This window comes from Haemaphysalis longicornis, unplaced genomic scaffold (assembly GCF_048455015.1).
Source record: "Haemaphysalis longicornis isolate Haplotype H1 unplaced genomic scaffold, Haemaphysalis longicornis Haplotype H1 scaffold_2, whole genome shotgun sequence".
In the NCBI taxonomy this organism is placed as follows: domain Eukaryota; kingdom Metazoa; phylum Arthropoda; class Arachnida; order Ixodida; family Ixodidae; genus Haemaphysalis; species Haemaphysalis longicornis.
The window spans coordinates 223,875,744-223,903,045 of NW_027526295.1; the positions used below are offsets into that span (position 1 = coordinate 223,875,744).

At 45.2% G+C, this 27,302-nt stretch overlaps 2 protein-coding genes and 1 long non-coding RNA gene across 6 annotated transcripts in view; 1 reads left to right on the forward strand and 2 right to left on the reverse strand.

Annotated features, from left to right (window-relative positions):
* Dgkepsilon (diacylglycerol kinase epsilon) overlaps nt 1-4,393 on the forward strand; it is a 41,536-nt gene extending 37,143 nt beyond the window's left edge. For all 3 annotated transcript variants that reach the window (XM_077699486.1, XM_077699485.1, XM_077699487.1), the window contains exon 11: nt 29-4,393. In XM_077699486.1, the coding sequence (XP_077555612.1) occupies nt 29-154 (126 nt within the window). In that variant the 3' untranslated portion in view covers nt 155-4,393. The remainder of the gene's footprint in view (nt 1-28) is intronic.
* A 124-nt stretch (nt 4,394-4,517) lies between these two features.
* LOC144168519 (short-chain dehydrogenase/reductase family 9C member 7-like) overlaps nt 4,518-27,302 on the reverse strand; it is a 29,755-nt gene continuing 6,970 nt past the window's right edge. Inside the window, exons 3-4 of the mRNA XM_077697487.1 lie at nt 8,163-8,489; nt 4,518-6,154 (exon numbers count right to left, since the gene is read on the reverse strand). Of these exons, the coding sequence (XP_077553613.1) occupies nt 5,921-6,154; nt 8,163-8,489 (561 nt within the window). The 3' untranslated portion in view covers nt 4,518-5,920. The remainder of the gene's footprint in view (nt 6,155-8,162; nt 8,490-27,302) is intronic.
* LOC144167643 (uncharacterized) lies at nt 13,707-16,207 on the reverse strand. 2 transcript variants are annotated; one of them, XR_013322077.1, is made up of 5 exons: nt 16,024-16,207; nt 14,989-15,072; nt 14,168-14,231; nt 13,933-14,067; nt 13,707-13,802 (listed from the first exon to the last, which is right to left on the reverse strand). It is a non-coding gene; the product is annotated as an uncharacterized LOC144167643 (long non-coding RNA). The 2 variants fall into 2 exon arrangements; XR_013322076.1 differs by lacking the exons at nt 14,989-15,072; nt 16,024-16,207 and having other exon boundaries at nt 14,168-14,715.

Consider the following 27,302-nt stretch of genomic DNA (forward strand, 5'->3'; position numbering starts at 1 on the left):
TTCTGAACTTCTGTTCGGTTCCGTGCAGTTGGAGCTGTTAGAACGTCTTCCGGTGCAAGTGGACGGCGAACCGTGGGAGCAGGCTCCTGCCACGCTGCTCATCACATTCCATTGCCAGGCGGCTGTGCTGGTGAACCAGACTGAAGTGCAGTAGTTAGTTGTGCACACATAGTGCTGCATTCATTGGTGTTGTCCATAGCTGTCGCGCGGGGAAAGCCGTGGTCATGTTACGTTTACCTTCTACGTGATGTATGCTGCGTTTGCATGGGATCGAAGGCAGTGCTTTCGTCCCACCTGCATATTGTTGTACATGTAGATAGATACCTGTGCGTGCGTGCGCTACATTTTCACTGTGTGCATACTGGTATTTGTTACCATCCGGCCATCGTACACAGTGGGAGGGATTCATTGCGTCAGAAAAAGTTGAAAAGACCTGTTTGTGATGGAGATTTTGCTTTGTACTCTTTTGGTAAAGCTTGATCATTCCATATGCTCATTTATAATGTTATGTCACAGCTTTAATGACTATGGTTGTAATTTTTGTGATTACGCATGTATAACGACGTGTAAAAATACTTTGGTTAATTTTTCATGTTTTTTTGTTAAACCTTTGTGTAAAACCTTGCTTTATGGTTTTATGCTTTTCATAAAGAAAAATTTGCAATTGCAACTGGAAAAGTACGTGTGATACAAGCGTTACATCTGCATTTGTAGGTGGTGCACAAGTGTGAGAGGAGGGTGAAGTTGTCGAGTGCTTTTTTTTTTACTGGTTGCATTAGTATTGAACACTGCTACGGAAGCAATTGTTGGTTTCTGTGGCTGTCGTACGCTTCGTTATATTTCATTACCTATCTGAATGCAGTCTCTACAAAAGCTGCAGTTTTCGTATTCTTTTGCAGTAGTCTGAAGGTGGAACATGCTGTTTTAAATCTGTGTATATCTAAGCACAATTTTTGTTTGAATTGTTTTATGCACTGTACATGTACTGTAAAGCGCTTAGTTGTCGCTGTTGCTATAGCTTAATTTTATTTATATTTTACACTTCTTATGTCCATTGCACATGCTGCACTTGCATGCATTACAAAAGTACGGCATGGCCATGTGTAAGTTTAGCATCATCATCATTACAAACACCGATCACAACGAGCTCGCTATTCATTTTATTAGTAATGTCAGCATTACAGCCTGTGAAGTTACCATGTGTACATTGTTGCGAACAAGTGGAACATCAAATTATACTCGTTTTTCTTGATGTTTAAGCTTTGTAAGATATACTTAGACTAATGGTAACGAAGTTATGGTGTTTGTCAACTATTTATAATACACATCAGTTGTTGTCCTGTGACTGTCTAATATCATGATGCATGATTCTGGCGAGGCTTTCATTATGACTCATTATGACTGACTGAGGCACGCAAATATTCAACGCTTAAAATACTTCATAGATGGCATTCTAATTTTGATTTATTGCACTCTTTAATGTTTCAAAGTATTCGATTCTTTATTTAAAGAAAGCAACTGAATAATAAAGGAGAAAAGTTAGCTTTGTTTCCAGATTTGCACATTTTTCCCCACACAGGCATGTTTCTTACATCTTTCTTTTACGCCCGCGAAGCAATGCAAAAAAAATCGTAACTTGTAAACTTTGCATAAGGCAAGCATGTGCTACACAGAGTATGTTAGCTTAAGGATAATGATACTTGCGCATAAAGTTTAAAATCAAAAGGAGGTGTTTTTGTCAAAGTGGTATGATTGAGTTGCTGCCTGTTGGCAATGCTTGCAACAAAGTACTGGCCATACCAGCTGCTAATATGCCTAGGAAGCACCTCTTTTCCGGGACTGCAATATTTAGATACATACACTCGCCACGTGTAAAACATGTTGGGAAACTTGCATCTGTTTATGACAAAGTCTCCAAAGTATTTTTATGGCCTCAGCCGGGAACATTATGTCGCCACAGGCAATATGCATTTGTTTTATACCATTCTTTTTAGTGATTGTGTAGCCGACTATTCATCATTTGAAAGTGCTAGCTGAGTGCACCCTCACCAATACCCAGCTTGCCCCGGATTTTTCACTCGTGGTTGCTGTCAGGACATGTCCGGTCCAAAGTAGGGATATTTGTTCACTTTTCCAGCATTTCGTGACCTACGGTGAAAAAGGCTCTTCTTGCATGTGTAACTCTGTGACGAAGCATTCTGAGTGCAGGCCCTAAAGCATTTTGTGCAGGTGTTGTCAAGACTGATGTCAAGACTGACTGGACAAGGCAATGCCGCATGCAAATGAGAAATGGCTCAGTTATTCTCCATTTACCTGTAACCCTGGCTTCTCCCGTCAAGCTTCCTGAATACACCTTCCAGACATGCTGTAAACAATTTTGGAGAGAGAGTGTCTTCTCTTCTCACACCCTTACTGATGGGAACTGATTGGGAACTCTTCACCCATCTTGTGAAGGATTATCTTACCTCTACATACCTTGTATATATCTCCCAAGAGTCTTATGTAAATCTGCTCTATTCTGTGGTCCTTCAATGCTTCCAGTACTGCGGCAGCGTCTACAGAAGCAAATGCTTTTTCTTAGTCTATAAATGCCAAGTGAAGGGTTTATTATAGTTGGGGGATTTTTTTAACTTACTGATAACTTGGATGTGATAAATTGTCAAGTAGCTTTTCCTAAACCCAGCCTCTTCTCAGTTGCTCGAAATCTAGGTTGTCAATCTTGCAGGCTAAATAATAGTTATTAACAAATAGAACTATGAACTAAATAATTTAAATGAATTTTAGTGAAGATACTTCCGAATCAATAAAATACTCGGTACTGACAAACAGATCATTTTCATTGGTGAACAGCTAGTGTTGGTGCTTCGCATCATACCACGTGGTTTGTCCTCAGTATTTGTTCTATTGTTTTGCCCGGTCTTAATTTCTTGTTTATATTGTTTATATTTTCTTTCACATTCTTATCAAGCCCCAGCACATGAGCACAAACTCTGTCTTTACTGCCTTTTTCTGTCATTACTGCCACGAGAATTTTTATCGATGTGTTACAAAACACTACTGGGCTGCTTGCCAGTGCTGTCACTTCTGCCTGCAACGAAACCTATGGCAGAACATGGGATGCATGTGCTTTGCTTTGACGTGCAACACAACTATTGGTGATATTGCAAGTTGGCAATAGCATTCTGACGCGTCATCTGAATACACTGCTCTAGTACGTGACCCTGTATTTGATGTGACACGTTATAGCAACAAAGACCAAAAATGTCTCATGGTTGCATGCTACAGTAAAACCTTCTTACAACTAACTGTTGCTTCGATCTAGTACCAGTACAGTAAAACATCGTTATAACAATGTTAAAGGGGGTCGGTATTACTTCGTTATATAACCATTACTTCGTTATAGCCAATGTTCATTTCTATCGACAATTTACGTGCAAGACTGTACTCGCCACCGAAACTCACAGCAGCCTGCGAAAACAGTAAAGAATTGTTATTTTATTCAAGCCCAACGGCTCATCCATGATCATTTGACAGCACACGAGCTTGCGGCTAACTTCGCAGAGAAAAAGTCCTTGATGATGGCTTTTTTAGCTGCAGCTGCAATTTCGAGCCTGTTCTCGCCGTCATTGTGAGCACCAAAGAAGTGGCGCAGCAGGTCTGCCACATCCCAGTAGAGGGCCTCACCCTAGCGGGAGCCCGAAAGACGCACAACCTGGTGCGTGTTGCCAGATGCTTGCAGCCATTTCAGCCCACTGGGGTTGGCGGCCCCTAGCTAGCGCAAGTTCTGAATTATCACATCCGTGATGCGACCTAAACCATCGCGCTATGAGACATTGACCTGACGGGAACCAAAATGGTACGTAAATGCTCATTGTGGGGGAAAAAAAAAACTCCGTTATACTCATTGCTAGGTAATTTTACCTTTATTAAAGCGAGGTCTTCAATACGTGGGTGTCTATGGGAATTTCAAGGGTGATTACAATTGCTTTGTTATATACATTAATTCGTTATATCCTGTTTTGCTATAACGAGGTTTTACTGTATTGCAAAGGATTACAAATAATTGGTTGTAGTCATTTATTTGCTTGAGGCTGAGCTGTATATAGAAACCCAGGCATGTGTTTTTTTATATAGGCAATGCAAAATAAGAAACTGCTTATTTTGACTTCCTGTGTTTCGTGCATTTTAGCTGCCAGAAATTGTTCTCTCCTGAAAGCAGTGCACGACTGAATATCTGCAAATCGTGAATAGATGTAATGTTATGGGCTGCAGGAGAGGGCATGATCGCAGTACGTCAAGTTGTCGAAATTTGAAACGCTTATTGTTGCAAAGTTTTGAGGTTGTTGTAGTTTACACAGATGTTGACCATGAAATAAAGCCTTGAAAGAACGTTTCAGGGACATAATTTATGCATGTTATAAAATAGATTAAATTGATTCATCATTTGGTATGTTGCCACGGTACTGTGAGAACTTGAAACATTTTCCCGTGAACATTGAGCAGAGGTTTTTTGTTAATGACAGTTTTCCCAGGAGAGGCAAACAAAGGGCACTCTAGGAAACAATTGTTTTTTTTTTGCAAGTTGCTAGCTAAATAAATTTAATTGCCATAACAGGCAAACATGTGGTTTTCAGTACTTGTTTATTCCAAGGCCATGAAATTTTTTACTTTCAAATGACATTTATCTCTTCCAAGCAAGATAAGCTAAAATTTTGGTGATAGACATTCTGAGTTCTTTTCTTTTTAACAGACGTTTACTACAAGCTACACCAACATTAAACAGTGAGTAAATAGTTGTGGTTTGTGAAGTGAAATGCTTGAAAGTTCTCAATGGCAGTGGCTGGTTTATAATTCCTCACAGGAGATTGAAAAAAAAATTTTCTCATCTCTCTTACGCAAAAAAACTTGTGTACTCCAAAATCAGCTTCTGATGCCAACAGCTACAGATTGTGTGATGAACTTCCTCTCCAGTCTCGTTACTGCAATTATTGATGATGTGGTGGATGACATAGTGCAAGTGTGCTAATAAGTTTCTCAGCCAAGAAGAAAGAAATGGTGTCTGAGAAGTATCAACGGTATTTCAACTTTGCATTTCTGCTTACAAACCGTAAGCTGGCCGAATTTGCGGGATGGCGAAATTGAACAGTTGGACCTTAGCTCATTTTTATTTAATAGGTCGGTCACTAACTGAGTGTGTTCCTGCTGCTGCGAAATCAAATGTAGGTTGCCTGTTATACCCTGGTTGGTGCAGTAAACATATAAGTGCCTTTTTAGAACTTTCATCAAAAATTCGCTATCCTAGCTGTGCATAATGTAACAATCAAGACTGTTGTTAACTTAGCTGCATGTCTCCAGCTTTGGTAGGCGATTATCACAAAACTCGCTGTATGGTGCTTATTTTTGTACTACTATCAGATTTCGTGCTATCTAATATCTGACTTAAAAAGAGCTATAAATATTTTACTACCGATTTAGGGCTGTCAAAAATTTTGGATAGGACTATTAGAGCGCCAGTGTTTTTTTATTATTCGTTGAAGAGCATGAACATTTTTGGCAACTCGATGACTGAACCACACTATGCTGTATTGCTAACTACACAAATGATCATTGATTAAACACCTGCATGCATGATGGATAAAAAAATTCAGCATACCTAATGGGCTCCACTTAAATGAAGGACTCCCTATTGCCATCACGCCAGCTTGTATTTACTAAACACAAAAAATGCTTTAGTCCCTCTTCTACTTTTGGAGAAGAAAATGAAACGTATAGAGCCACCTGTATTTTTCGATAACGCGCATATCAAAATATCGTACATCCCTGTTATCGTTAGTATGGTAATGCATATTTACTTTTATGCGCTATTGTATTTTCTATATCTTAGTTACGTGGTGTTCAAAAAAAGGTGCGTTTTCTTCAATCAAGCCTTCATCAGTCCAGATATTTCTGTGAACCAAAAATCTGTGATGTCGTCCGGCAGAAGACGAAATCCGGCGTACAGAAGCTTTCTGCTGAGCAGGTCCGGCTGGTAGAGCTTGCGGGGATGCTCCGTCTGCACCGAGTCCATCATCTTCTTCGCCATGTCCAGCACTATGGGGTCCGGCTCATTCGCTATCATGTTCCGTATATTGGCCTCCATCTCTTCACCGTAGCTCTGTCAAAAAAAATCAGAACGATAAGTTACAGTTACTGGAAAGCTTTTATGTTTTTTCATTAATGTCTGAGCACACAGGGAGCACAGCGTGTTGCACATGGCAAAAAAAAAAAAAAGAAAAGAAAAAAAGTACAGGGGAACCCCATTCACACATTTTTCACCGGACCGGAAAAACAAAACGTAACAACCAGGAAATGAGGAAATCATCGATAATGAAAGAAAACAGTAGCTTTGACTTGCAACCATGTATTTCTGCAACTTTGGCTTTTGAACCTTAAAAAACTCCAGAATGTAGGATAGCGCTTTTTTGCGATCGCTGGAAAACACCACACGTGGCAATGGTCCCTAGCGATGTCAACACTCTTCCGCACTAGCTGCTTGTCTACTGTATTTATTACGTTAAGCTTTTCCTGAAGGAAAAGTGCCTCCCATTTTCCCGACGGCGTTAAGGCACGACAAAGTTCGCAGTTTCAAGTTCAATGGTGTTTTCAAAGAATGAAGCGCACGATTATGACGAGAGTGCGTGCTATTCTTGCAGTGGTGCTTTATGGCAAACACGCACTTCCGGCATTCCAAAGTGAATCCATTTTTTTTTTTGTAAAACGCGCAAAGGCTCATGGGTAACTCATCTGCTCCAGCCACTTCCGGTTCGAGATCTCGCCTGGCCTCCCGTACGCCGGCGGCTTTCACGTGCGTGTGTGCGAGTTGTTTATTTGTCACAGAGTGCTTACCTTTCAGAGAAGCCCCTAGTAGCATTCATCGTTGTTGCACATTGAATGTGCGATGCATGAGCGTTTCTTTTTTCGGCGGAAACAGATAAACAACAAGCACGCGCGCGTGAAAGCCGTCGGCGTACGGGAGGCCAGGCGAGCTCCCGAACCGGAAGTGGAGGAACTCCGCGGGAGCAGACAATGCACCCATGAGCCTTTACGCTTTTTACCAGCGGCTTCATGCAGCCAGTTCGTAACGTTGGTCAGTTCCATAGCCAAGCCTGGCCAAGGCTCGCCACATGTCAAAATGGCAGTCCACGCATGTTGCCCAGACGGCTTCAGAGTGTCAGAATGCAGCGAATGATCCGGAACGTACTCTGAGCCATGACGTAACAGTGAGGATTTTAATTCATGTGACTCTATGTGAGCTGCGCTGGGACCACACAAACACAATGTAGCAGCCGGGAAAACGCAGTACTGAGGAACGTAAGAGCGGGGTTCTACTGTATACGGGTCACACAGGGATATGCTATCGAAGAAGCCCAGCGATTACCGCGTCTGTGCAAGGGGAGCCTCATTCTCTCTCCGTCTTTATACATACATTTTACATATATGGCGTTCCCTGGGAAGACTACATTTATTAGGCTGCCGAACTCTGACTTCCCATGAAGCGAACCCCGGGAATTATGATGATGAGCATTCTAGATATTAATGGTGATGCATTCACGTACTACAGGGGTACTGCATATGATAAATTATTGATGTTGCATACACACAAATTTCAGGAAATCATGCCCCTAATGACGACAGTTTATATATAGTTTGTGTCAAATCGCATGTATAAATTTAGGTATGGGCTGTACAATGGGAGCAGGTACAAATCAAAGTCCAACTAAAAATTCTCGTAATTTTAAAAGTTTAGGTGCGCCATTTTTATATGTGTATGTTGCGAGTAGCTGAAGAGCTAGCCCTGTTGAGCGACGCAACCACAGATGGCGTCCTTTGGCAACGTAGAACTTTACTTGGAACTTGCTTGGAAAAGAAACCTAAAAATGGGGGGTGTGACAACTTCACAAAGTATGCAGCAAAGCTCACCGGCTGCTTGCTACTCCTGCAGTGATTTTTGCAGAAGGAATATGGACGCCTGCTCCTCCGGCAACGCACCAATTACTCTCTTCCTTTAACTGTGTAAAGAAGTGTTTTCAGTGCTGGAACAACAGCATGCAAATCAGCTCAAATGACGGAGTTTGTGTTTATAAGTCTCCCCTGATCGTGAACATTGAACAAAGAGCACTCACCCTAGAATAAGCGTCCTTGACGCTGTCGGGCAGCTTGTCCCACATGTACTTGTAGGACTTGAGCAGCGAGCCGGGCTCGGCGTGCGGCAGCCGGTAGAGGTTCGGCTCAACGCCGACAACGTAGATGCCGAACTTGATCAGCTCTCGCCGAAGTACCTCGGTGAAGCACCGCACGGCGTACTTGGTCATGCAGTAGGGCCCCGTTCCGGGCACGGCTATGCGGCCCCACACGCTGTTGACGATCACGAAGCGCCGGCCGTCGTAGGGAGACGCGCGAAGCATGGGCAGGAACACCCTGGCCACCCGGGAGACGCATAGCACGTTCACCTGCGTTCGGGCATTGGTAGAACGAGAGTACCCGTGAGTGTACCTAACTTATGTTGAAAACAATTAAAGCCGTTCCACTCAATGTGAAAGCCGTGAAAGCTGCCGGAAGTGCAGAGCAGTGATTCGCCATAATGGGCTGCAACGTCGTTATCCGCTCACTGCTGCGTTTCAAATTTCCCGCCAATGCAGTGCTCGCGCACCCCCTGTCTGAAACTGCGCCAGCGGAATTTCTGTTCTTTTTGCGCTTGCTTTAATTTCGTATGCTGGAGCTGTCTTGCGTCATTTTGAACGCGTAATTTTTTTCTTGCGCAGCTGGAGCCTTTCTGCGTCATTTCGAACGCGGCATTTTTTTCTTGCGCGGCTGGAGCCTTTCTGCGGCATTTCGAACGCGGCATTTTTTTCTTGCACGGCTGGAGCCTTTCTGCGTGATTTGAAATGGCGCGGCAGCTTTTTTCGCTTAAAAAAATCAACCCAACGAGCGTTCCTAACTAAAGGAACACGGGGGCTGCCGGTTATATACACGGGTTTTGCCTAAAATGTACCTGCAGTTTTCCTCGCGCTAAATAACTGGAAGATGTATGACAAGCGCCAGCGGTTCACGAGGTTTGAACGGTTATGATTATTTAAACCGCGTGGTTTTCTCCATGACCCCGGTATACAAGGCTTGGGTCCGTTATCTCGCTGCGCCGCCTGATTCCTGCAGTCGCATCGACCGTTAGCGAGGTAAGACCACTAGGCGAACCCACAAAGTTCTCCGAACTTAAAGGGACACTGAAGTGATATGTAAACATTGCAGGATTACTAGCGCAAATTGTAGTCCGGAGTCCCCAGGCCATGTTTCGACCACTCTAGGCGCGTTTACGCGATTTTATTTAGTAGAAAAACTAATTCGAAAACGCTGTCCTCCTCTCTTTACGCTCGCCCATTTTCTGTGGCGTTTTCGTGTGACGTCAGGAGGGGATGAGCTGGCAATTGGCTGCGCCACGGCTGCGCTACTGCACGGCTCCCCGGCCGACAGAGCCAGTCGGCCCAGCGTTTCGTCCGCCGGCCGCCGGCGGGTCGTCGAAATCAAGGAGGTTAAAAAAATTGCTTGGTCGCAATTCGTTCGCTTATAGTTGAAACGAAGCCAGGACACGTTTGTGAATGGAAGAATGTGCCTTTCTTTACTTGGTTTGTTTGTACACTGTATCTAGCTCCAAGTCAAGGTCGCTTCACACAAGCGCTGCACATGCGACGCTTCGCTGACTGGTACGCCAGTAGGAAAATATAAGGCCTCTTGAAGGCGGGAGAAGAGTCAGCGAAGTTAATATAGGTACTAAGCAAATAAAATCAACTGATATTTTTACCGTACAGCGTAAAACTAGGGCGCGGGAAGCACGTTTTTGCGCTGGGCGAACAAGCACAGCGGTCAGCAGCACGACTACGCATCTGCGAACGCTTTTCCGTCTACGAAATGCAATTGCTAGACGTGAGCTACTGTGGAAACTCGGGCGACGCTTACTGCACGATCGCAGTACAACAAATAGTCACCTAAGCGGCTTGAAATGCCAAAACTAAATAAAAGTGTAAACCGGTTGTACAATATATACCCTATATTAGCAAGGCATTGGCGTCCCGCTCCGTGGCCTAGCGGTCTGAGGCGCTAGGAATTCACGGCTAATGTTTTGCGAGTCAGAAGCGCCAACTACGGGGGGGGGCAGTGCGGCTCGTGCCCCCCCGGACGGCTTTACGGGGGGGCAGAGCCCCCTCCGGCCCCGGCTGAGGATTTTTTTTTTTAAGGGCTTGGCTCTGCTCTGCGCCCTTCGACATCGGACTGTTGGCCGTCCTGTCTGCCAACTATTGTTTGCAATAGGCGTTGGGATCTTGAAAGACAGTTCCGTCCTCCCGATGGGCAGGGGGAAACGCAGGGCCGTTTCGCTTTTCTTCACGGTGAGTTGGACGTGCTCAGAGTGCGGATTGCTGACAACAATGTAGCGCTGCGCTTGGCTATGGTGGCTAGAAGGGTGGCCCTTCTAGCCACCATAGCTTGGCTTCAGCAGCACGCCAGCAAAGCGACATTTTGTCGGGAGCATAGGTCGGCACACTCGCTCGTGAGTACACTCATTTGTACTCATTTGTACTCAAACTCACGAGTGAGTACGATGATGAGTGAGTAGTACACACCCAGATTAAAAAAGTGAGTATGATGACAAGTGCACACAGGGGTAAGTCCATGCAGTACTCGTGAGTACAGAACTCATGAGTATGAGTGCTCATGAATACAATACTCATGAGTATGAGTACTGGTGAGTATGGTACTCATGAGTACACAGTACTCATGATTACAATACTCATGAATACTGTATTTTCGAGTGCTTGCACTGGTGAGTACATCCACTCGTGAGTACAGCAGTGCAAACAAGTTCTATCACAAACTCAAGTCTGGATGCACGTGTACGAGTTTCAGACATTTAGCGATGGTGCTGCGCTGCTTAACTCTCAAGGATGGTAAAATCAGGCAACGAAAACTGCACCTTCCTTCTTTGCCTGTCCTTGTTGGGCGCTGTTATCGTTTTTCGGCGGTCGCTCGCTAAGGGGTCGCGATGAAAAGGGAAAAACGAGGGGGTTAGGTCCCGGTGGGAAGCGCGGCCACAGTTGCTCTGTTTCTACGGCACCTGTTGATTGGAGCAGTTATTTTAAAGACGATAGTCTTTCTTGGGCTACTTAAACCTAGAAATTTTGGTCTGCCTGTATGTCTGTCTGTCTGTCTGTCTGTCCGTCTGTCTGTCTGTGACTCGATTCAGCCATCCGGTCAAAGCAAAATTGATATTGCGGAATAGTCTTATATACTCACAGCCACATGTAAACGTCTAAGTCCGGTTTATATGTTCATACTTGTCAACTTTGTTGAACAAGAACAAGACATTACGCAAATACAAGACAGGAAATTAGTACACAAGGGATATGCACAGTGTTCCTTTATTAAAAATTAATGGATGCTAGGTTTTTCGATAGCAAATGATATTCTACATCTACTGCAAAAATCCGCCGCCTCCTGGCGGCATATGAAAAATCACGCGGCAACAGCAGCGAAAGGTTCCACTAGCTAGGTTCCACGTTCTGCTTGGAAAGTACGTGGATCACGGCCACGCGGTTATATAAACATTGTAGTGGGCCGCCTCCATTCACGCGCGTCTTCGCCGTACTGCAGCGCTGGCATCGAGGAACCCGGCCTGTAGCGGTGGAACGCGGTAAATTCAAATCGCCTTGCGCAAACCTTTAGTGCGTTTACCTTGGAATGAGCGCGACGGTACAGGAACAGCATGAGAGGTGAGCGGCAAAGCAAAGGGGGGGCATTTCCTTGGCAAATGTCTACAAAGACTATTGTCTTTTGACGACATTTGCAACGAAAGGAGCAGATACGCGGCCAATTTTTTGTTTACAAATGCGCGGCCTGGGAACGCGTAGCTGCTTTGTTCCGCTTGCTTCTTTCAAATTGTTTTAGGGGAAGCGGTGGGGGCTGCTCACAATGCATGCACTACGCGCACCGAAGTCGCTCTTTTCCGGTCTTAAGCAGTTTCCATAGATGCATGTCATGCTCTGGAGTCGTTTCGTGAGCGGAACCGCTCATTTAAACAGTCGCAGTTAGTTTACGCGATTCGCGTCAAATTGACTGCATGGTTTGTGTCAACCACTTGGTTTTATTAGGCTCCCGTTTTGAAACTTTTTGCTCAGGTTTGGCAGGACTATGCCCTCGTGCTGTCCATTCACAAGTGAGCATATAGCCCCACCTTGCAGGTTGTGGGTTGTTAATCGGACATCATAATGCCCAGTCGAACGCGTGTGACGCCTTGTTTCGCCTCGCATAGTTTGTCGAACAGCGCTGGCATCTTGCTGCTGGAGGAGCGTTTTGCTTTCGAATGGCAACCCGATGCGCTGCTTCTCGTTTATGCCACCGTGTAATGATGAAGCTGATGATGATGGTGAATTTCGGTGGTTATGTTCTTCCCCTACCTTCATCTGCTGTTTACTGGCGGGGCGACCACTCCTCGCTCCCAAGTAGCACCAAAACATTAGAAGAACGTATTTTTTTTGTTTGGTGCTAACGTTAGAGCAATGTTCTTAATGTCATTTTTTTGAAATGTTTAACTAATGTTATCAAAAACGTTACAGTAATGTTTTGTCAAACATTATTTAAACGTCCACAAAACATTTTTACAACATATTATTAATGTTAGTGTTACATTTCCCTAACGTTGCAGCGAACAAGCTAATAACGTTCAAAAAACGTTTAAAAACAATGTAAAACGTTACATCACATTTCGCCAAACGTTATGCGAACAGTAAGAAAGCATTTCTACAACATATAAATACTTTTGGAGTTACGTTTACCTAACGTTGCAGAAGCACCCTACAAAAACATTTTAAGAACAACTAAAAAACGTTACAGTAACGTTTCGTCAAACATTGGAACTGTGAGGAAGCATTTCGACAACATAGTAATTATGTTGGATTTACATTTACTTAACGTTGCAGAAAACACGCTTGAAACAATCTTTTAACGTTGCAAAACCTTTTCAGAATGTGGACCAGGAACGTACAGTGACGTTTTGCCAAACGTGTGGAATGTGTATCGTGGAGCATTGCTTCTGTTATCCACGTTTGCCGGTTACGATATATTTTAAAGCATTTTCAAAATAACAAGGAAAAGTGAAATTTCAAATAAAATTTTATTTTATTTTTGCATGGTTACAACATTTTTTTTATTTACATTCCATTGCTGCTGCTGTGCAGGAGAGGAGGTCCATCCAGGGGCTGGCTGCGTCTGTGTGGAAAAAGCAAACAATTCCTACTTCAGTACGCTGTGGCAGTAGGCGGTTTTTGCGCGAAAAAGTAGTCGCTGCCTAAGGATTTGTTTAGTTAACGAGCGCACACACGCACATGCACACACGCACGCACTAAAAGGAGAGTAACTGAACAAGCAGCTACGCAGCAACTCGTGCTAACCATATGACCAGAAGAAAGCAAGCGCACAAAATTTTGGGTCACCTGACTCCCAACTTGAATCTCCCGAGTCAGTAATTTATACAGGTTAGTGACTATTCGTCAAAGTCGCTCGCTAGCGGAGTGTTGTGTCTTCTGCATGGTTCATGTATTTTTATTAGGCAGAGATTAGGATGAAAATCATTTAAATATAAATGCACTATTAAATTTTGAGAATATTAGTTTATTGCTTACCTTGTGGGTTCCTGTAAGCCTAATATTCGCAAAGTGGATCCAGTCACCAATGAAGTGGCCCGCTATCGACTGTGACCTGCGTCACACCAGCAGCAGCTGGAAAGCATAGGGCGCGACTAGTTATGGGCTGCATAGCAGTTCATAAATTGAACTACTAAAACAAATCAAAATACGCTCTCAGAAATTTTCTACACTCACCAAATACTATTCGGGAACGGATACTAACCTCTCGGACCTTTTTCTTCTTTTCTTCCTGTCCAACTGTATATAGATGACCGCTACCTCAATCGAAACAACCCATCTGAAAATTCGCTTGGTTGTAGAAGCGACGTTTGCTCCTCCAGTCCGGCAGATCTTTCACCTAAAAAAGAACACAAAGTGCTACAGAGGTATTACAGATGGTTCACACAAAAGAAACCCCCATTAAACACGAATGTGTATAATGGTCCAAGTTTACTTACGTAATAAAGGGAACCAAAGTGGGAACTCATAAACGAACAACTTCGATCCTAGTCTTTCTCAGCACTGAAAAGAGTTGTGTGACATGTTTAATACATGCTTGGAACAGGCTAGGGGAAGAAAGGAGGAAGAATTTGAGCATTTTACAACAACCCGGGCATTCTTCTTTTTTTTTTTTTTTTTTTGCACGAATGCAGGAAGGTTCTGTTTTTCAGTCAAAGCCATGCGTATCATTGCAGCCACTAAATTTGTTAGCGTTCACTTTAACCATGGTTTTTGTTTTTTCACGCTCGGCGTTGTTACCTCGTCATATGAAACGCACCCTGTTATTCATCACTGCTGAGCATTTACAGGATTTTTCAAAAGTTGGGAAGAGCGCCTGGAACTACGGCTGTAAAAGCCTTTGATTCAAGCTGTTCGAAACCGCACCACCGATGAACAGTACTAGAACTAGCCTTTTTGCTCGAAGCATGTCGGTTTTATTTCGGCGAACGACGGCTGTGCATGATCAATGCGGCCCCAATGAAAGCGTGTTGGTTCCAAACTTCTGATAAAGCACGCGCAGTAGGCAAAATTCTGTATCCAGAGTGACCTCTTTTGGGCGGAACGGTTCCCTTTAGAGGGAGTGGGTGATCGCTAGCATGACCAAGTACCTCCCACACCTCTTAACTCCATATCCCCCCTTCGGATCTTTATCGGCTTAGTTGAAAGTGGCACCTGCCCTGGTCATTCCAGCTCCTGTTGTGCTGTGCGTTATCGATTGAATTCGCTTTTCCATTTTGATTCGCTAAACCCGCTAGCCATTTACACAATATTTACTTACCAGTTTCTATGGTCTCGGGATTGGCACTCATCGTCGATTAACTCCGCGGCTTTCCCGGTTTGAGGGTATCTTGAAAACCATAGCCTGCAATGAAAGTGACTTCGACTCTTTACCAGCTGCTATTTACCAGCCTTTTGGGGTGCATTTCTCACAACTCAAGAACGCGCTATGCTGCTTTAATGCATTTCAAAAATGTAAGTAGCAAACGAACGCATGTACTCGAACAGCGCACTTTTTCCCACCCTCTGTGACACCTTCAGCCCTCAAAGTGCCCCTTTCTAACAAATTTGGCTATATAGTCACGCAGGTTGTCTGGTTGCTTACTCGCCAGCGAAGAAAGCTACGACAAAAGGCTCAGGTTTGCAGCTTTTAACAATATATCCCAGAAGTCTGACGAACTTTTTGCGATAGGTACACCGTCATACCGTCTAAGTTAACCAGCGGCAAAATAGGCTACCAAGGGGTGCATTCTGACCTGTTCGTTTGCATTTGTATCGACTACATTCCGAAGTAGCTGCACTGGCTGCACCCCCCCCCCCCCCCTCTTTTTTTTTCACGTTAAGGAACCCCGGCGTTCCCAACATAATTATCGCATCGCCAGGCAATTAGGGGCAAATGTAATGCTTTTTTTTTTCGAAATTTCGCACAGCGAACTAACGTGACACGCGCATTATTTTGTTTCGCGTGCCCAAGCCGCTACCTCACTTGCCCGGCTGAAGTGAAGATCATTCGAGTGTGGGCGAGGTTAGTTATCCGAATTCACTTTACTTTGCACAAAGCGCGCAAAAATCGTTTCCATGCAACGAACAAAAATCGTTTCCATGCAACGTACCCGTAACATCGATTCTTCCATCAATACTGCCTACTATATAGTTCAAAGGCCCGTTCACACTTGCGACGATGAGACGCGATTTCGGAAACTTTTGCCGCCCGGCGATCCGTTTTGTCGTTCGGTCTCGGCCAATTTGTCGCCGCGACAGAAATCGCGTTGTTCGTCACAAGTGTGCACGGGCCTATAAGCAAGAAAATACTCACGAGTTGCTCCTGCACACCTTCCTTGTATGTCGCTTACATTGCCCAAACGCCGCCTCTGGCGCTTCGTTTTGAATATCCAGCGATAAACGGGTCTCGGTTGGACAGACCACGGAGAAAGATATAACACCATCGAACAGGCTACGACTGAACAAGCATGTGCTTGCGCATATACTTACGTCTACAACTGCAGTGTTCCAGGTAAACGATCCGGTGTAACGACTGGAGCTGGGTACGCACAGGGTCGGCAGTGGCGAGAAAAGACCCCTTGACCCTTGCCCTTTTTTCTTTCCCTCTCATATGGGGCGAGAAGGCAGTGGATCTCCAAGCAACTTTCCGCAGCCGCTGTCTGCGGCTGAAACCTGTTTGAATGAACAAAAAGCCGTGGGGGGATGCTACACAAAGGAACGTCGCACAATGGGAAACTTCTCCACCCACCCTTGGGCAACGTTACTAGATAGGTTCAGTTGTAAAACTCTCCCCATGCGCCGTGCATCGCCGGTGTCTCCGTTTCTCGGCGTGCCGCGAGAGGGCGGGACCGCCGCATTTTGCTCTACCCGGCCGCTGCTCGTCGCGTGCAACGGCGCCTCTCCCAATGCCTCTTCGGCCTTTTCATGACGTTAGCGCGCGATAATATTAAAGACTACCCGCTACCCGCCAAGTTATCCGCGTCCAGACTACATCTAGAGCAGAGTACTTTCCAGTAGCTGCTCAGGATCGCTTAATGTGGGGCGTAAAAGCCGTTAGTTACGGCCACGGCTCATTGCTTTGCTTTCTTCAACAGGTCAGCCGAAGCGCATCGTAGTTTGCGCGCGCTTGCGTCGGCTGCTCGCTGGCAGTCAATCACGAGCGTGAACGGTCTGCATCGAGCTGGTAGCGTAGAATAAGCCTCCGTTAAAGCTTATTTTGATTGACTCTTCCGAATTTTATAAAAAAATCATGAAACCGCTCATTTTATTTCCAGCCAATTAGAAGCAAGGTCACCATCAATTGGAGCTACGTCACTTTGTGGCTCTAGTAATTAAGGCCACTCGAAGAAGAAACTTCCTAATTTTCTCGACGTCCTTTTTAGAATAGTATCTTTTCCATGTTTTGCCCTGACAACAGTTAGCTTTACCAAACGTACGTCACTAAGAAGCGACGTTTCTGAAAATGCGAAATATCTCTAATTGAAAGAATTATTGAGTCATTTAACTGACGAAGTTAAACCAGCCTACATGTCAATAAGCATAAAGTTCTTTGCAACAATTTATTGGTTTTTACAGTACACACTTTACGGCAGACACAAAGTAGAAAAATATATGCAACGTTTTTTTTTTTTTTACAATCAACTCCACATCGTTTTTGCTTAAGGTGATTATGGCTCGTTAAGAGAAACAAAGTAATGAATAGAAATATGCAAGCATTTTTATTTAGAAATCGACTCATCTTTTTTGCTTACGGTGAATATGGCTACAAAATACCAAAGCATGTTGACAGAAAAAAAGTAATAAATAGATACATGTATGCAAGTTTTTTTTTTCATTTAAATCGAACTCTACAACTTTAATTGCCAGCGTGCTTGCATTCTCGCTGAAGGAATCTGGAATAGAAATTCACGCCACCAAATACGATTTGATGACGCGCGCAGAGAATTCCTCAGAGAGAACGTCATTGCATGTACGAACCATTTGTCGATGTCCTGTTCGTGAAAATGGCAGTCGCACACTTTGGACTTTGTCGAAAGCTTCTTATCCGCTACAAAGGAATTCGAACAGCGCACATTTTAACGAAGGACGGACAGAGTTACACACCACAATGCTTCTTCGTTAAAATGTGCGCTGTTCCTTCCTTTGTATCTGACAACCAACTAGCCCAACATGGTATCCTTTTCCTTACCCGCACGCGGGATGGCCTTAATCCATAGCGAGCGAAGCGTCGCATCTTTGGAAGCCGAGAAGAAGTGCCTGTCCATGTTGCTCTTAATTGTTGCTGCTGTAGCCACTGGTACATTCGGGAATAAAGCAGGTCGGCATTGTCTGCATCAGCCTCACATGCATCAATGGAATACAGTCGCTGGCAAATCACAAAACGTGCCACTCGAACGGCATCGCGCATTCAACACTACTGAGAAAGACCGCGCGAACGAGAAACACCGGAGACCGCGGCACTGAATGTGCCGGCTACTGCGAGTACTGCTCTTCGGCAAAAAAAGGACCCGGAAGAACCACACAAGGGGCGAAAAAAATGTCATTGTGTCTGCTGTTCATTGTAGCTATTTGCTTCCGAGAATGTAATAATTACCAGATGTGTGCGCCCACCCAAGCGCCCGCGGACGCACAAGAAACGTACGCGCCGAGCGCTGAACTAGGAACGCGAAGGGAGAAGCATAAGCGAAACCGCCTGCGAGCGCCCCGGCTGCCGAGCCGGTTTAGGGTGCCTCGATGCGCGCCCGCACCGGGCGCGCATCGAGGCACCCTAAGCCGGTTGCGACTGCAGCGCCACAGAGAGAAGGATCGGTGGCGGTTCCGGGCAGCGCCGCCCAGTTTTACAACTGAAAATAATCTAGTAACGTTGCCCTTGGGGACAGCGCCGCGAAGTTCGCCTTTTACATCGCAAAGTGAAGACAGCCTTACCTGCTCGTCTCAACGAACAGAATGAAGGAGACTCGCGAACAAGATTGACTTTGAACGAGACTGATCGTGATGCCCGGATCAAGGAACGCTTCATAACCAAACATGAAATACGAGTGGTGTAGGGAGAAAATTTGTAAAAAACACCAGTGGCATTTTTTTTGTAAACTAGAACTTAAACATTTTGATTCACTAGTCAGAAATATCATGCTTCGATGAAAAAAGAATTGTGGGCAACTTAACCAGTCCGGCTGGTGCGTACCGAATAACTACTGCTGTGTGGTCACACAACTACAAAAAAGTTTTTTTTTTTTTCGTACATGTATGCTTTTAAACAAGCGAGTTACCCCTGCAGCCTTGAGCACTATTAGCGAACACGATTACGCAATTTCTCGCCTGATCGCCGATAAAGCATGCCTTCGCCAGGAATGCCTTCGCACATGGAGTCCATCTCCCTCCCCCTTCTTCCTCCCCCGTTAAACGGCTCCGAAAATTACATAGTCTCACGACTAGAAATAATAGGATATCATTTCACAGTAATATTACGCAAATTACGGGATATTACGGCTAGAAACTGCTCTTTCTAATGTTTTCTAAAATGTTTTCTGAGTGAATCTAGAGCAATCTCTCCCCTGCCCAAAGAACCACAACTTAATAGGAAATAAGCCGCAACGAGTAAAATAAATCTGCTTTATAATAGGTGTTGCTTGAAGTGTGTTAAAGAAAAACCTAACAATGGACACAAATCGTAAGATAAACTTTTGAAACGCGGCATTAATATAATAAAAAAATTCAGTAAGTGCAGTAAATAGTCATTCACGACATATGATTTACCAAAATCAAAATACAACAATACGTTCAAAGCAAATAAGGCATACAAGAACCAGATCGAAGTAGGTGGCTAGTACCAACAAATATATTTTACATGACCTGCTCGAGACAGCTAGCGCACCGCTGGCGTTGTCTTATTACCGCTGTTTCCAGAAAACTGCACGTGCACTGCTTGCGTACTCAAACGCTTCGTCGTCGTTTTCTACCGTCGTTGTCTTCTTCCATCGTGGCACGTTAGGAGCACACTACGAGTAACCATATCTGTTCTTCAAAATGTTTTCGCATCGAAATGCCTTTGAACCGAGAAGTCCGTGCATCGGAAAGCCCGTGCGCCGAAACGTGCTTCACCGAAATGTCCCAGACCCCGTCATAACAGTAACAGGGAGACACTGAGATCGGATGATTCGTTTCAAATTAACTCGATGGCATAGGCGCCAACAAAGTGGGCGCTGAAAGGCTCGATCCCCCCCCTCTTCCCTCACCCTCCCCATTTTTCGAGGGCTTCGTGTCCTTACGCCGCACACGATGATGGGAAAAATATGGGTACGCAGCTTTTCAACAACAAACGCAACTCAAGGTTTTAAATGAAGTTCGCGTAATTGGAGGCTAAACATTGCGCTTCGGCTGATTATAAGGACTCGAATACTTCCTAATCGTCTTGCCCTTGCCTGTGAGAAGAATTCGGGCTTTGAGTTAGCACAATGTCTGCAAGGCACAAAATGGGAAAAAAGGAGTCATTTCAATTACATTTGAACCAGGATGTAACTAACTTCCATGTGACGAATTCCTGGATTTAACAAAGTTTTTCAAATCCCCATTGCCAGCCTCATTGAAAACGATGCGTTTTCGACCTGACCTCTATATAACGAAGGCATGGCAACAGTTACACCTTCATGTAACGAATTCGCTACGCTGATGAGCCATCGTTTTTTGCACTTTTTCTGAAAAATTGGCTGGAGATATGCACTAATTTAGCGAACATTGCCCGCGCTGCAAACTACCGTGTGTTTCCAATGTGAGTGTGGTGTCGCTTAGGTGCTAGGCCCAACTGTCGGTGAGTATATTCGCGCGTCTCCACTGATTTCTGAGGTGTAGGTTCGTTGGTGACGAGTTCTGCTACTAGAAAACAAAAAAAAATTGTCTTTTCAAGACAAGCTCGCAATTTCAGGTGCCGTCTCCGCAGGCAAGTAGGATCAACGTTGTCGTTCGGTACAGCATCCCAGCTAGCACCTTCTCAAAAAGTTTGAGTGCACAATTAAATAGCATCAAGTTCGCGAAAAGGCGCCCTTTCAGCACACGTTTGCTCCTTGAAACTGGTTAAAGCAGCGAAGAGTGTCAAAAGGCAAAATTGTTACGCTTGCGAATACAGGGGTATAAGTGACCTTGATTCTTTGGACTGCCGTGTACTGAAAAACTTCGTGGAAAAGCAGAAGCCGCAAATAGAGCATTTTTTTCACTCTGAAATAAATTCTTGAAGGGAGAGTTCACTGTCCCTGATGTCAAGTATTCTGATTTAGTTTCGGCTTCATTTACGGGTGCCTTAAATCGAAACTTGCATATAATGAAAACCTGCATGTAACGAAAATTTTGAATTCTTATCAACTTCTTTACATACAGGTTTAACTGTACGCGTAACTCTATATCTCGACGTGGTGCGTGCTTTTACACGGCGGATAAACCTAGGCTTGCATCAAAATTGACGAATTGATTACGTCTGCCGCAAAGGGAAGTTTTCAAAGTTTCAATTTCGTCGCCTAAATATTTTTATGAAGTTTCATCAAAGGTAATACAGTTGTCAAACATTATAGCTTTTGCAGTGAATTAACAACACCGCAGCAGCAGATATCAAAATATTTAGGCAGCAATCGTGCCGCCAGCGCAGCGCTATGGGGAAAAATTGGAGCGACAGCGGAGTGCAGTTTATATACGTAGATGTTAAAAGTTGAAATCCACTCTAGAAATACAGTTATGCGGCTACAAAGGAAGGCTGTACAGCTTGGTTAGATACTTCGCAAGGGTCCCGGTGCTTGATTTCACCTAGGGTCCACCGCCCATCGACATCATGAAGTCGATTTCCCGACTAAACTTATAACCAGGAGGCTAGCCGTTTGTAGCGCGAGCGTGAGCGTAGGGTATCATCGATAGTGAGCACTTACACGCTCGAGCACTTACGATAGTGAGCACTTACGAGCATGGAATTAGAAGAATCAGAATGGGGTGGGGTGCATATGGCAGACATTCCCAGATAATGAATAGCAGCCTACCATTGTCGCTGAAGAAGAAAGTGTATGACAGCTGCATATTACCGGTACTCACCTACGGGGCAGAAACTTGGAGGCTCACTAAGAGGGTTCAACTTAAATTGAGAACGACTCAGCGGGCAATGGAGCGGAAAATGCTAGGTGTAACATTAAGGGACAAGAAGAGAGCGGAGTGGGTCAGGGAGCAAACTGGTGTTAAAGACATATTAGTAGAAATCAAGAAGAAGAAATGGACGTGGGCAGGGCATGTAATGCGAAGGCAAGATAACCGCTGGTCATTAAGAGTAACAGAGTGGATCCCTAGAGAAGGCAAGCGCTGCAGGGGGTGGCAGAAAGTTAGATGGGCAGATGAGATGAAGAAGTTTGTGGGGATAAATTGGTCACGGTTGGCACAGGACCGAGGTAATTGGAGAATACTGGGAGAGGCCTTTGCCCTGCAGTGGGCGTAGATAGGCTGGTGATGATGATGATGATGACGCGCTCGTATAGGCTCAAGGCAGGAGCATGGATATATGGTTAGCAACCGCCACCAAAATCTTACAGAGAGGAAGACGTGAAACGAAGATGTATTTACAAGGCGTATTTACACCCGCCTTGGTGGCTCAGTGGCTAAGGCGTTGTGCTGCTGGGCACGAGGACGCTGGTTCGATTCCCGACCGCTGCGGCCGCTTTTCCGATGGAGGCGAAAAGCAAAAACGCCCGTGCGTACGAGATTTAGGCGCACGTTACAGATCCCCAGGTGGTCACAATTAATCCGGAGCCCTTCACTACGGCGCGCCTCATCGCCTGCGTTGCATCGGCGCGTTAAACCCTACAATCCATCAACCAACAAGGCGTATTTACAGAACAGAAGGCCCCGCGCAGACCAAGAACGCCAGAGCTTCGGCTTCTTTCTTTTCAATACATGTACACCTCAGAGTCGATCTGAGCGCGCCCAGCGTGTTGTTTTGGCTACAATTTAGCACACGTGCGAGCAGGCTAGGCACTGGCGTTCGTGTCTTCTTCCTCTGTGGCTGATGCACCATAACAATGCTGTTGTACTTTATATGGCTAATGCGAAACAAAATAACGCGAAACTGCGGTGTCGCAGTCTCGCGTTGCATGCGCAGGGCAACTCTGGCTTTCACTGTAGGTGTGAGTTCATTACAGATCTACCAAATCATCCAATGGGTGTTAATTCGATCGCCGCATTGATAAGAAGCAGCTCTCGCATTTTTGTTTTCTGCTTCAATGGCGCAGAATTTGCGGTGCAAACGTGACAGGAATGTAAAAATTACACATAACACTGTCAATTCCTATTCATTTTTTTCTATTCCTATTCATTCCTAGGCATTCATTCATTATTTCATTCATTCATTCATTCATTCATTCATTCATTCATTCATTCATTCATTCATTCATTCATTCATTCATTCATTCATTCATTCATTCATCCTAGTCATTCATTCCTAATCATTCCTAGTCAATTCCTAAAATAAATTTAACTTCATAGGATGCTTACTGAAAATAGTTAAAAGCGTGCTTTCGTGTATATTTGAAGTAACCTGCATTTGACTTGCAAATCGTTGTTTCCCGGCAACAAGTGTATTTCTCGATGACGCAAAACACCTTCTGCTGCTCTGTGCTGTCGCTCTTTCTTGCGCTCGGTGCAGATGACAGAAAAGAAAAATACCAGGCAGCCTCACGCCGGAATACAAGACACAAGAACAGGCTTTTGACGCACTTCCCCTGCAGGTCTTGAGAGGGGGAGCAAGCCCCCACCCGCCGCGCGCACCCGCATGATACACGCCTTGCAAAACGAGGGGAGCGGCGGTGGGCAACAATAGGACTGGTCATAAATGGGACCGGTTGTTGACGGAGCTATTCCTCTGAGGGAACAAAAGGCAACTGAGGGGAAAGCCGCCTTGCCTGAGAAATGTTTCGCGCGGACTCGCAGCGGCCAAAACCACAACTGATGACACGATTGGCGCTGTAATTTATCCTCCTCAACACATTGGCTTGCCCATGTCCTGGGCTGGGCTGGGCTCATAACACAAAATAAACACGCACGCATACACACTTACAACATTTGTCTCAGCACATCTCAGGCGGCGTCAAAATGCAGTCAAGCACTGAAATAATGTGGCTGCGATTTTTCAAAGCATTGGCGTAGCCAGGATTTTATATCGGATGGGGGGGGGGGGGGGGGGGTTTGAGCCGCCAGAGCTGCTCAAACGAGCTGGAAGTTGGCCGCGGAAGACACGCCAAAGCTAGCAGAATCGGTGGCGACACGCCGACGGCACGAGATGCAAAGCTCTATATATGTGAAATAAGGAAATAACCCGAAATATCCTCCCCCCCCCCCTTTAATATGTCAAAATGGTGAAGAGGGAGCCAGAAGAACCGACCGGTACGTGCTGGAGCCTGGAAGCGTTATCTGGCGCGTGCGATTCACGTTCGCGCGAATCACCCGTCCTGGATGACCCCCCCCCCCCCTCCCCACTTCCCTCACGAGAAATTTCGGGGGGAGGACTTGTTTTGACCCCCTGTACCCCTGAAGACTTTGGTAAAAGCCAGTTGTATTGTGCAATTAGTTTGAACATTTCGCTAATGCTTCAAGCATAACATCACCCTGCCGTTGTAACATAAATGTTATGCTTATGTTCAGATTTATTATGTTACCTGACAGTATTACCTCGAGCATTTTAATAACGTTAAATTTCTAAAATTACTTCAACGTTATGCCTTGAACATTGTATTAATGTTGCAATAAAGATATTACCTATAACGTTGCTTTGCGGGTACTTCTTAACATTATAATAATGTTTACATTTTTACATCCCATTAATGTTCTGCCGTGAACATGCCCTGCACGTTATTATAATGTTTCAATTTGTATATTACTTTAATGTTGAGTCCTGAGCATTTTAATAACGTTACCATTTCTAACATTGGTGATAAGTTGTTTCCTGAACATGTCCTGAACGTTATTATAATGTTTGTATATTTACATTACTTTAATGTTGAGTATGAGCATTGTAATAACATTAGTATTTCTAACATTGGTTTTAAGTTGTTTCCTAAACGTTAAATAAATGTTGGGAACAAAACGTTAACATACATGTTTGTTTTCAACGTAAAAATAACGTTTCTAACATAACATAAACATTGAATGTTTTTTTTAAATGTTACATAAACATTGCCTCGTAACATTTAACGTTATTTAAACTTTCGCAACTTCCAGATAACGTTATTCTAATGTTCTGTGCTACTTGGGCTAGCAACTTGTGCCGAGTTTAAGCTCGCACTGTGGAAGGCCTCGTGAAAGGGCCGTTTTATATGATGAACGCCAATGCCAGACGTTGGGTTTTTACCTTTAGCTCGCGTCTTGGAACGTCTCGTAAAACATGTTGCTTGCCCATAACGACGCCACCGCACTTTTTTATCGGTAGCTCTCAGCTTCATCAGTGCTTCTCGAACCAAGAGCTGCAGATTTCCACTGTGCAACCAACGCACCAGCTCGGGAATACAGTGAAGTCAGTGCAAGCTATCATGCCTCCGAAAAGCCTGTCTGCAAACTTTGTTTTCGAGGTCACAAAGCACGCCAGAGCAGTTGGACAGTGCTGTAACGGCTGCCAAGTACCGGCAGCAACTGGGTGCACTGCGGCCGTCGACTGCGAGCGATACCCGCTCCAAGCCTCCAAAACACATACACATACACTGTTGGGACTGGGCCATCCAAGCTCAGTCACTACTGTTGCGTCGTTGCTCTGCCCAGTCCGCTATCGACGCGGCGCAGACCATAGCGACGAAGTAGCCGAGCTGACGGTTATTTGAAGCAGCATTTATATACAATATATGCAAAGGTAGCAAGAGCGTTACATGGCTAAGACAAGCGCGATAGCACTTCTCAGGGCCTTCGATGAGATGCCGCCGCACTACCGCTGCTTCAGGGCTGGTTTTATACCCCCACTGTTCCGTTGCAGCCGCGTGCAGTTCCAATGCCTCCAGCCGGAGCTATCACTGGCCGCATTATGAATCTGGCGAATGGAGGCGAAGCGATTGCGTCAGCCGAGCCGCCACGACCGGGAAAGGGAAGGCGACTCTGCGGCGGCGTCTCCAGGCGCTACTTGCGGCGTGTCTGCGGGGATTAGTTCGTCCCAGGCATGATTTGGTCCAGCCGTCGCGATGGGAAAGAGAGAGCATACTCGGCGGCGCCTTTCCTCTTAACGGGAATGAACATAGCAGCGCGTAGCGCCCCTGTCGTGTCCCTTTCTCGTGTCCCTTTCTTTTTACCCCCGAACTGCCCATTAAAAGAAAAACAAATCGACTGGTTTTTTGTGCTGATGGTTCAGTCATGCAATATTTTTGAATAAATGTGACCAGTAAAACACGTATTCAAAGAAATTTCTACTGGATGCGTCAAACCGCTGAAGTTCACGGTTCACATATTTGCGGGACGTCTTATTTGGGGACACCTCGTAGTTAGCCGACACAATGTAAAAGGCCCTCACTGCTGCAGGTGCCCCTTATGATGATGATGATGATGATGAGTGGTAGCCTCTTTGTAGCGGGGTGATGACGTGTCATCTCATAGGGATCGCCCCACCGCTTCCTCCCCCCTCCCTTCGCCGCTTCGAGGCGCACTCCAGGTCTGCCCCCCCCGGAAAAATAAGAAGTCTACGCCACTGTTGCGAGTCACAAGTTCGAATCCCCGCGGGTACGTGCTTCTTTTTTTTTTGTAAGTTAACTTTTTTGTTTTCCGCCGATGTTTTCTGTATTGAGTTCACCTTTTTTGGGGCCGCAACGTTCATGGCTACACGAACTAGTTCACAAAACGCGCGCAGGCTGGCACTGGCGCGCTAGCGAGTTCTCGTTGGCGTGCTGTTGCCATAAGCACCGACTGCTTGCAGGCAGTGGGCACAGGCCAGAATGAACAGACCCTTGGCCTGGTGCGAACACGCTTTTTACGATACAGGCATGAGGCAGGCAATCTCCAAATATGGGGGAAAAGCGCATGACATTTGAGCGTCTGCGGGTACGCGGAGGGCGTTCATGCACTGCGTAGGTCTCGGATAGTGAATGCTACGACTACAAGCCGTCCTGGGAGGCTTATCTTGTGCATTTTACAGCCGACAAGATGGCAGAAGCGCGGTACGATGATTACTGAGATATTGAGAATGCCCATCCAACAAAGCCATTGGTTATGTTTTACAGAACCGAAACCGAAACCGAAACTTGTGTGATTGCTAACCTTGGGCATCGTCCAATCACGGCGCCCCTCCTCTCAACGTCACAGCCTTAGTTGGTGCGGCCGCCGCAAACCGCGCATGGTAGTTTTTCTTCTTTCGCGCTTTGTAAAATAATTATCGATTTGTCAACCGGATAAACGATGAAAAGTGTGCTAATTTGAGCCAGTCTACGCAGTGCAAGCAAAAACGGGAGCTTGACAAATTCACTTCAGTGTCCCTTTAAAGGGGTCGTGAAGAGATTTTCAAAAAAATTGTGTTGTGTGTACGCACCCGACCGACAGTGCTACGGAAGAAAAAGTCCATGCAAATGCTTTTTTTGCGGGAAGCTTAAATTGCCTAATGACTGG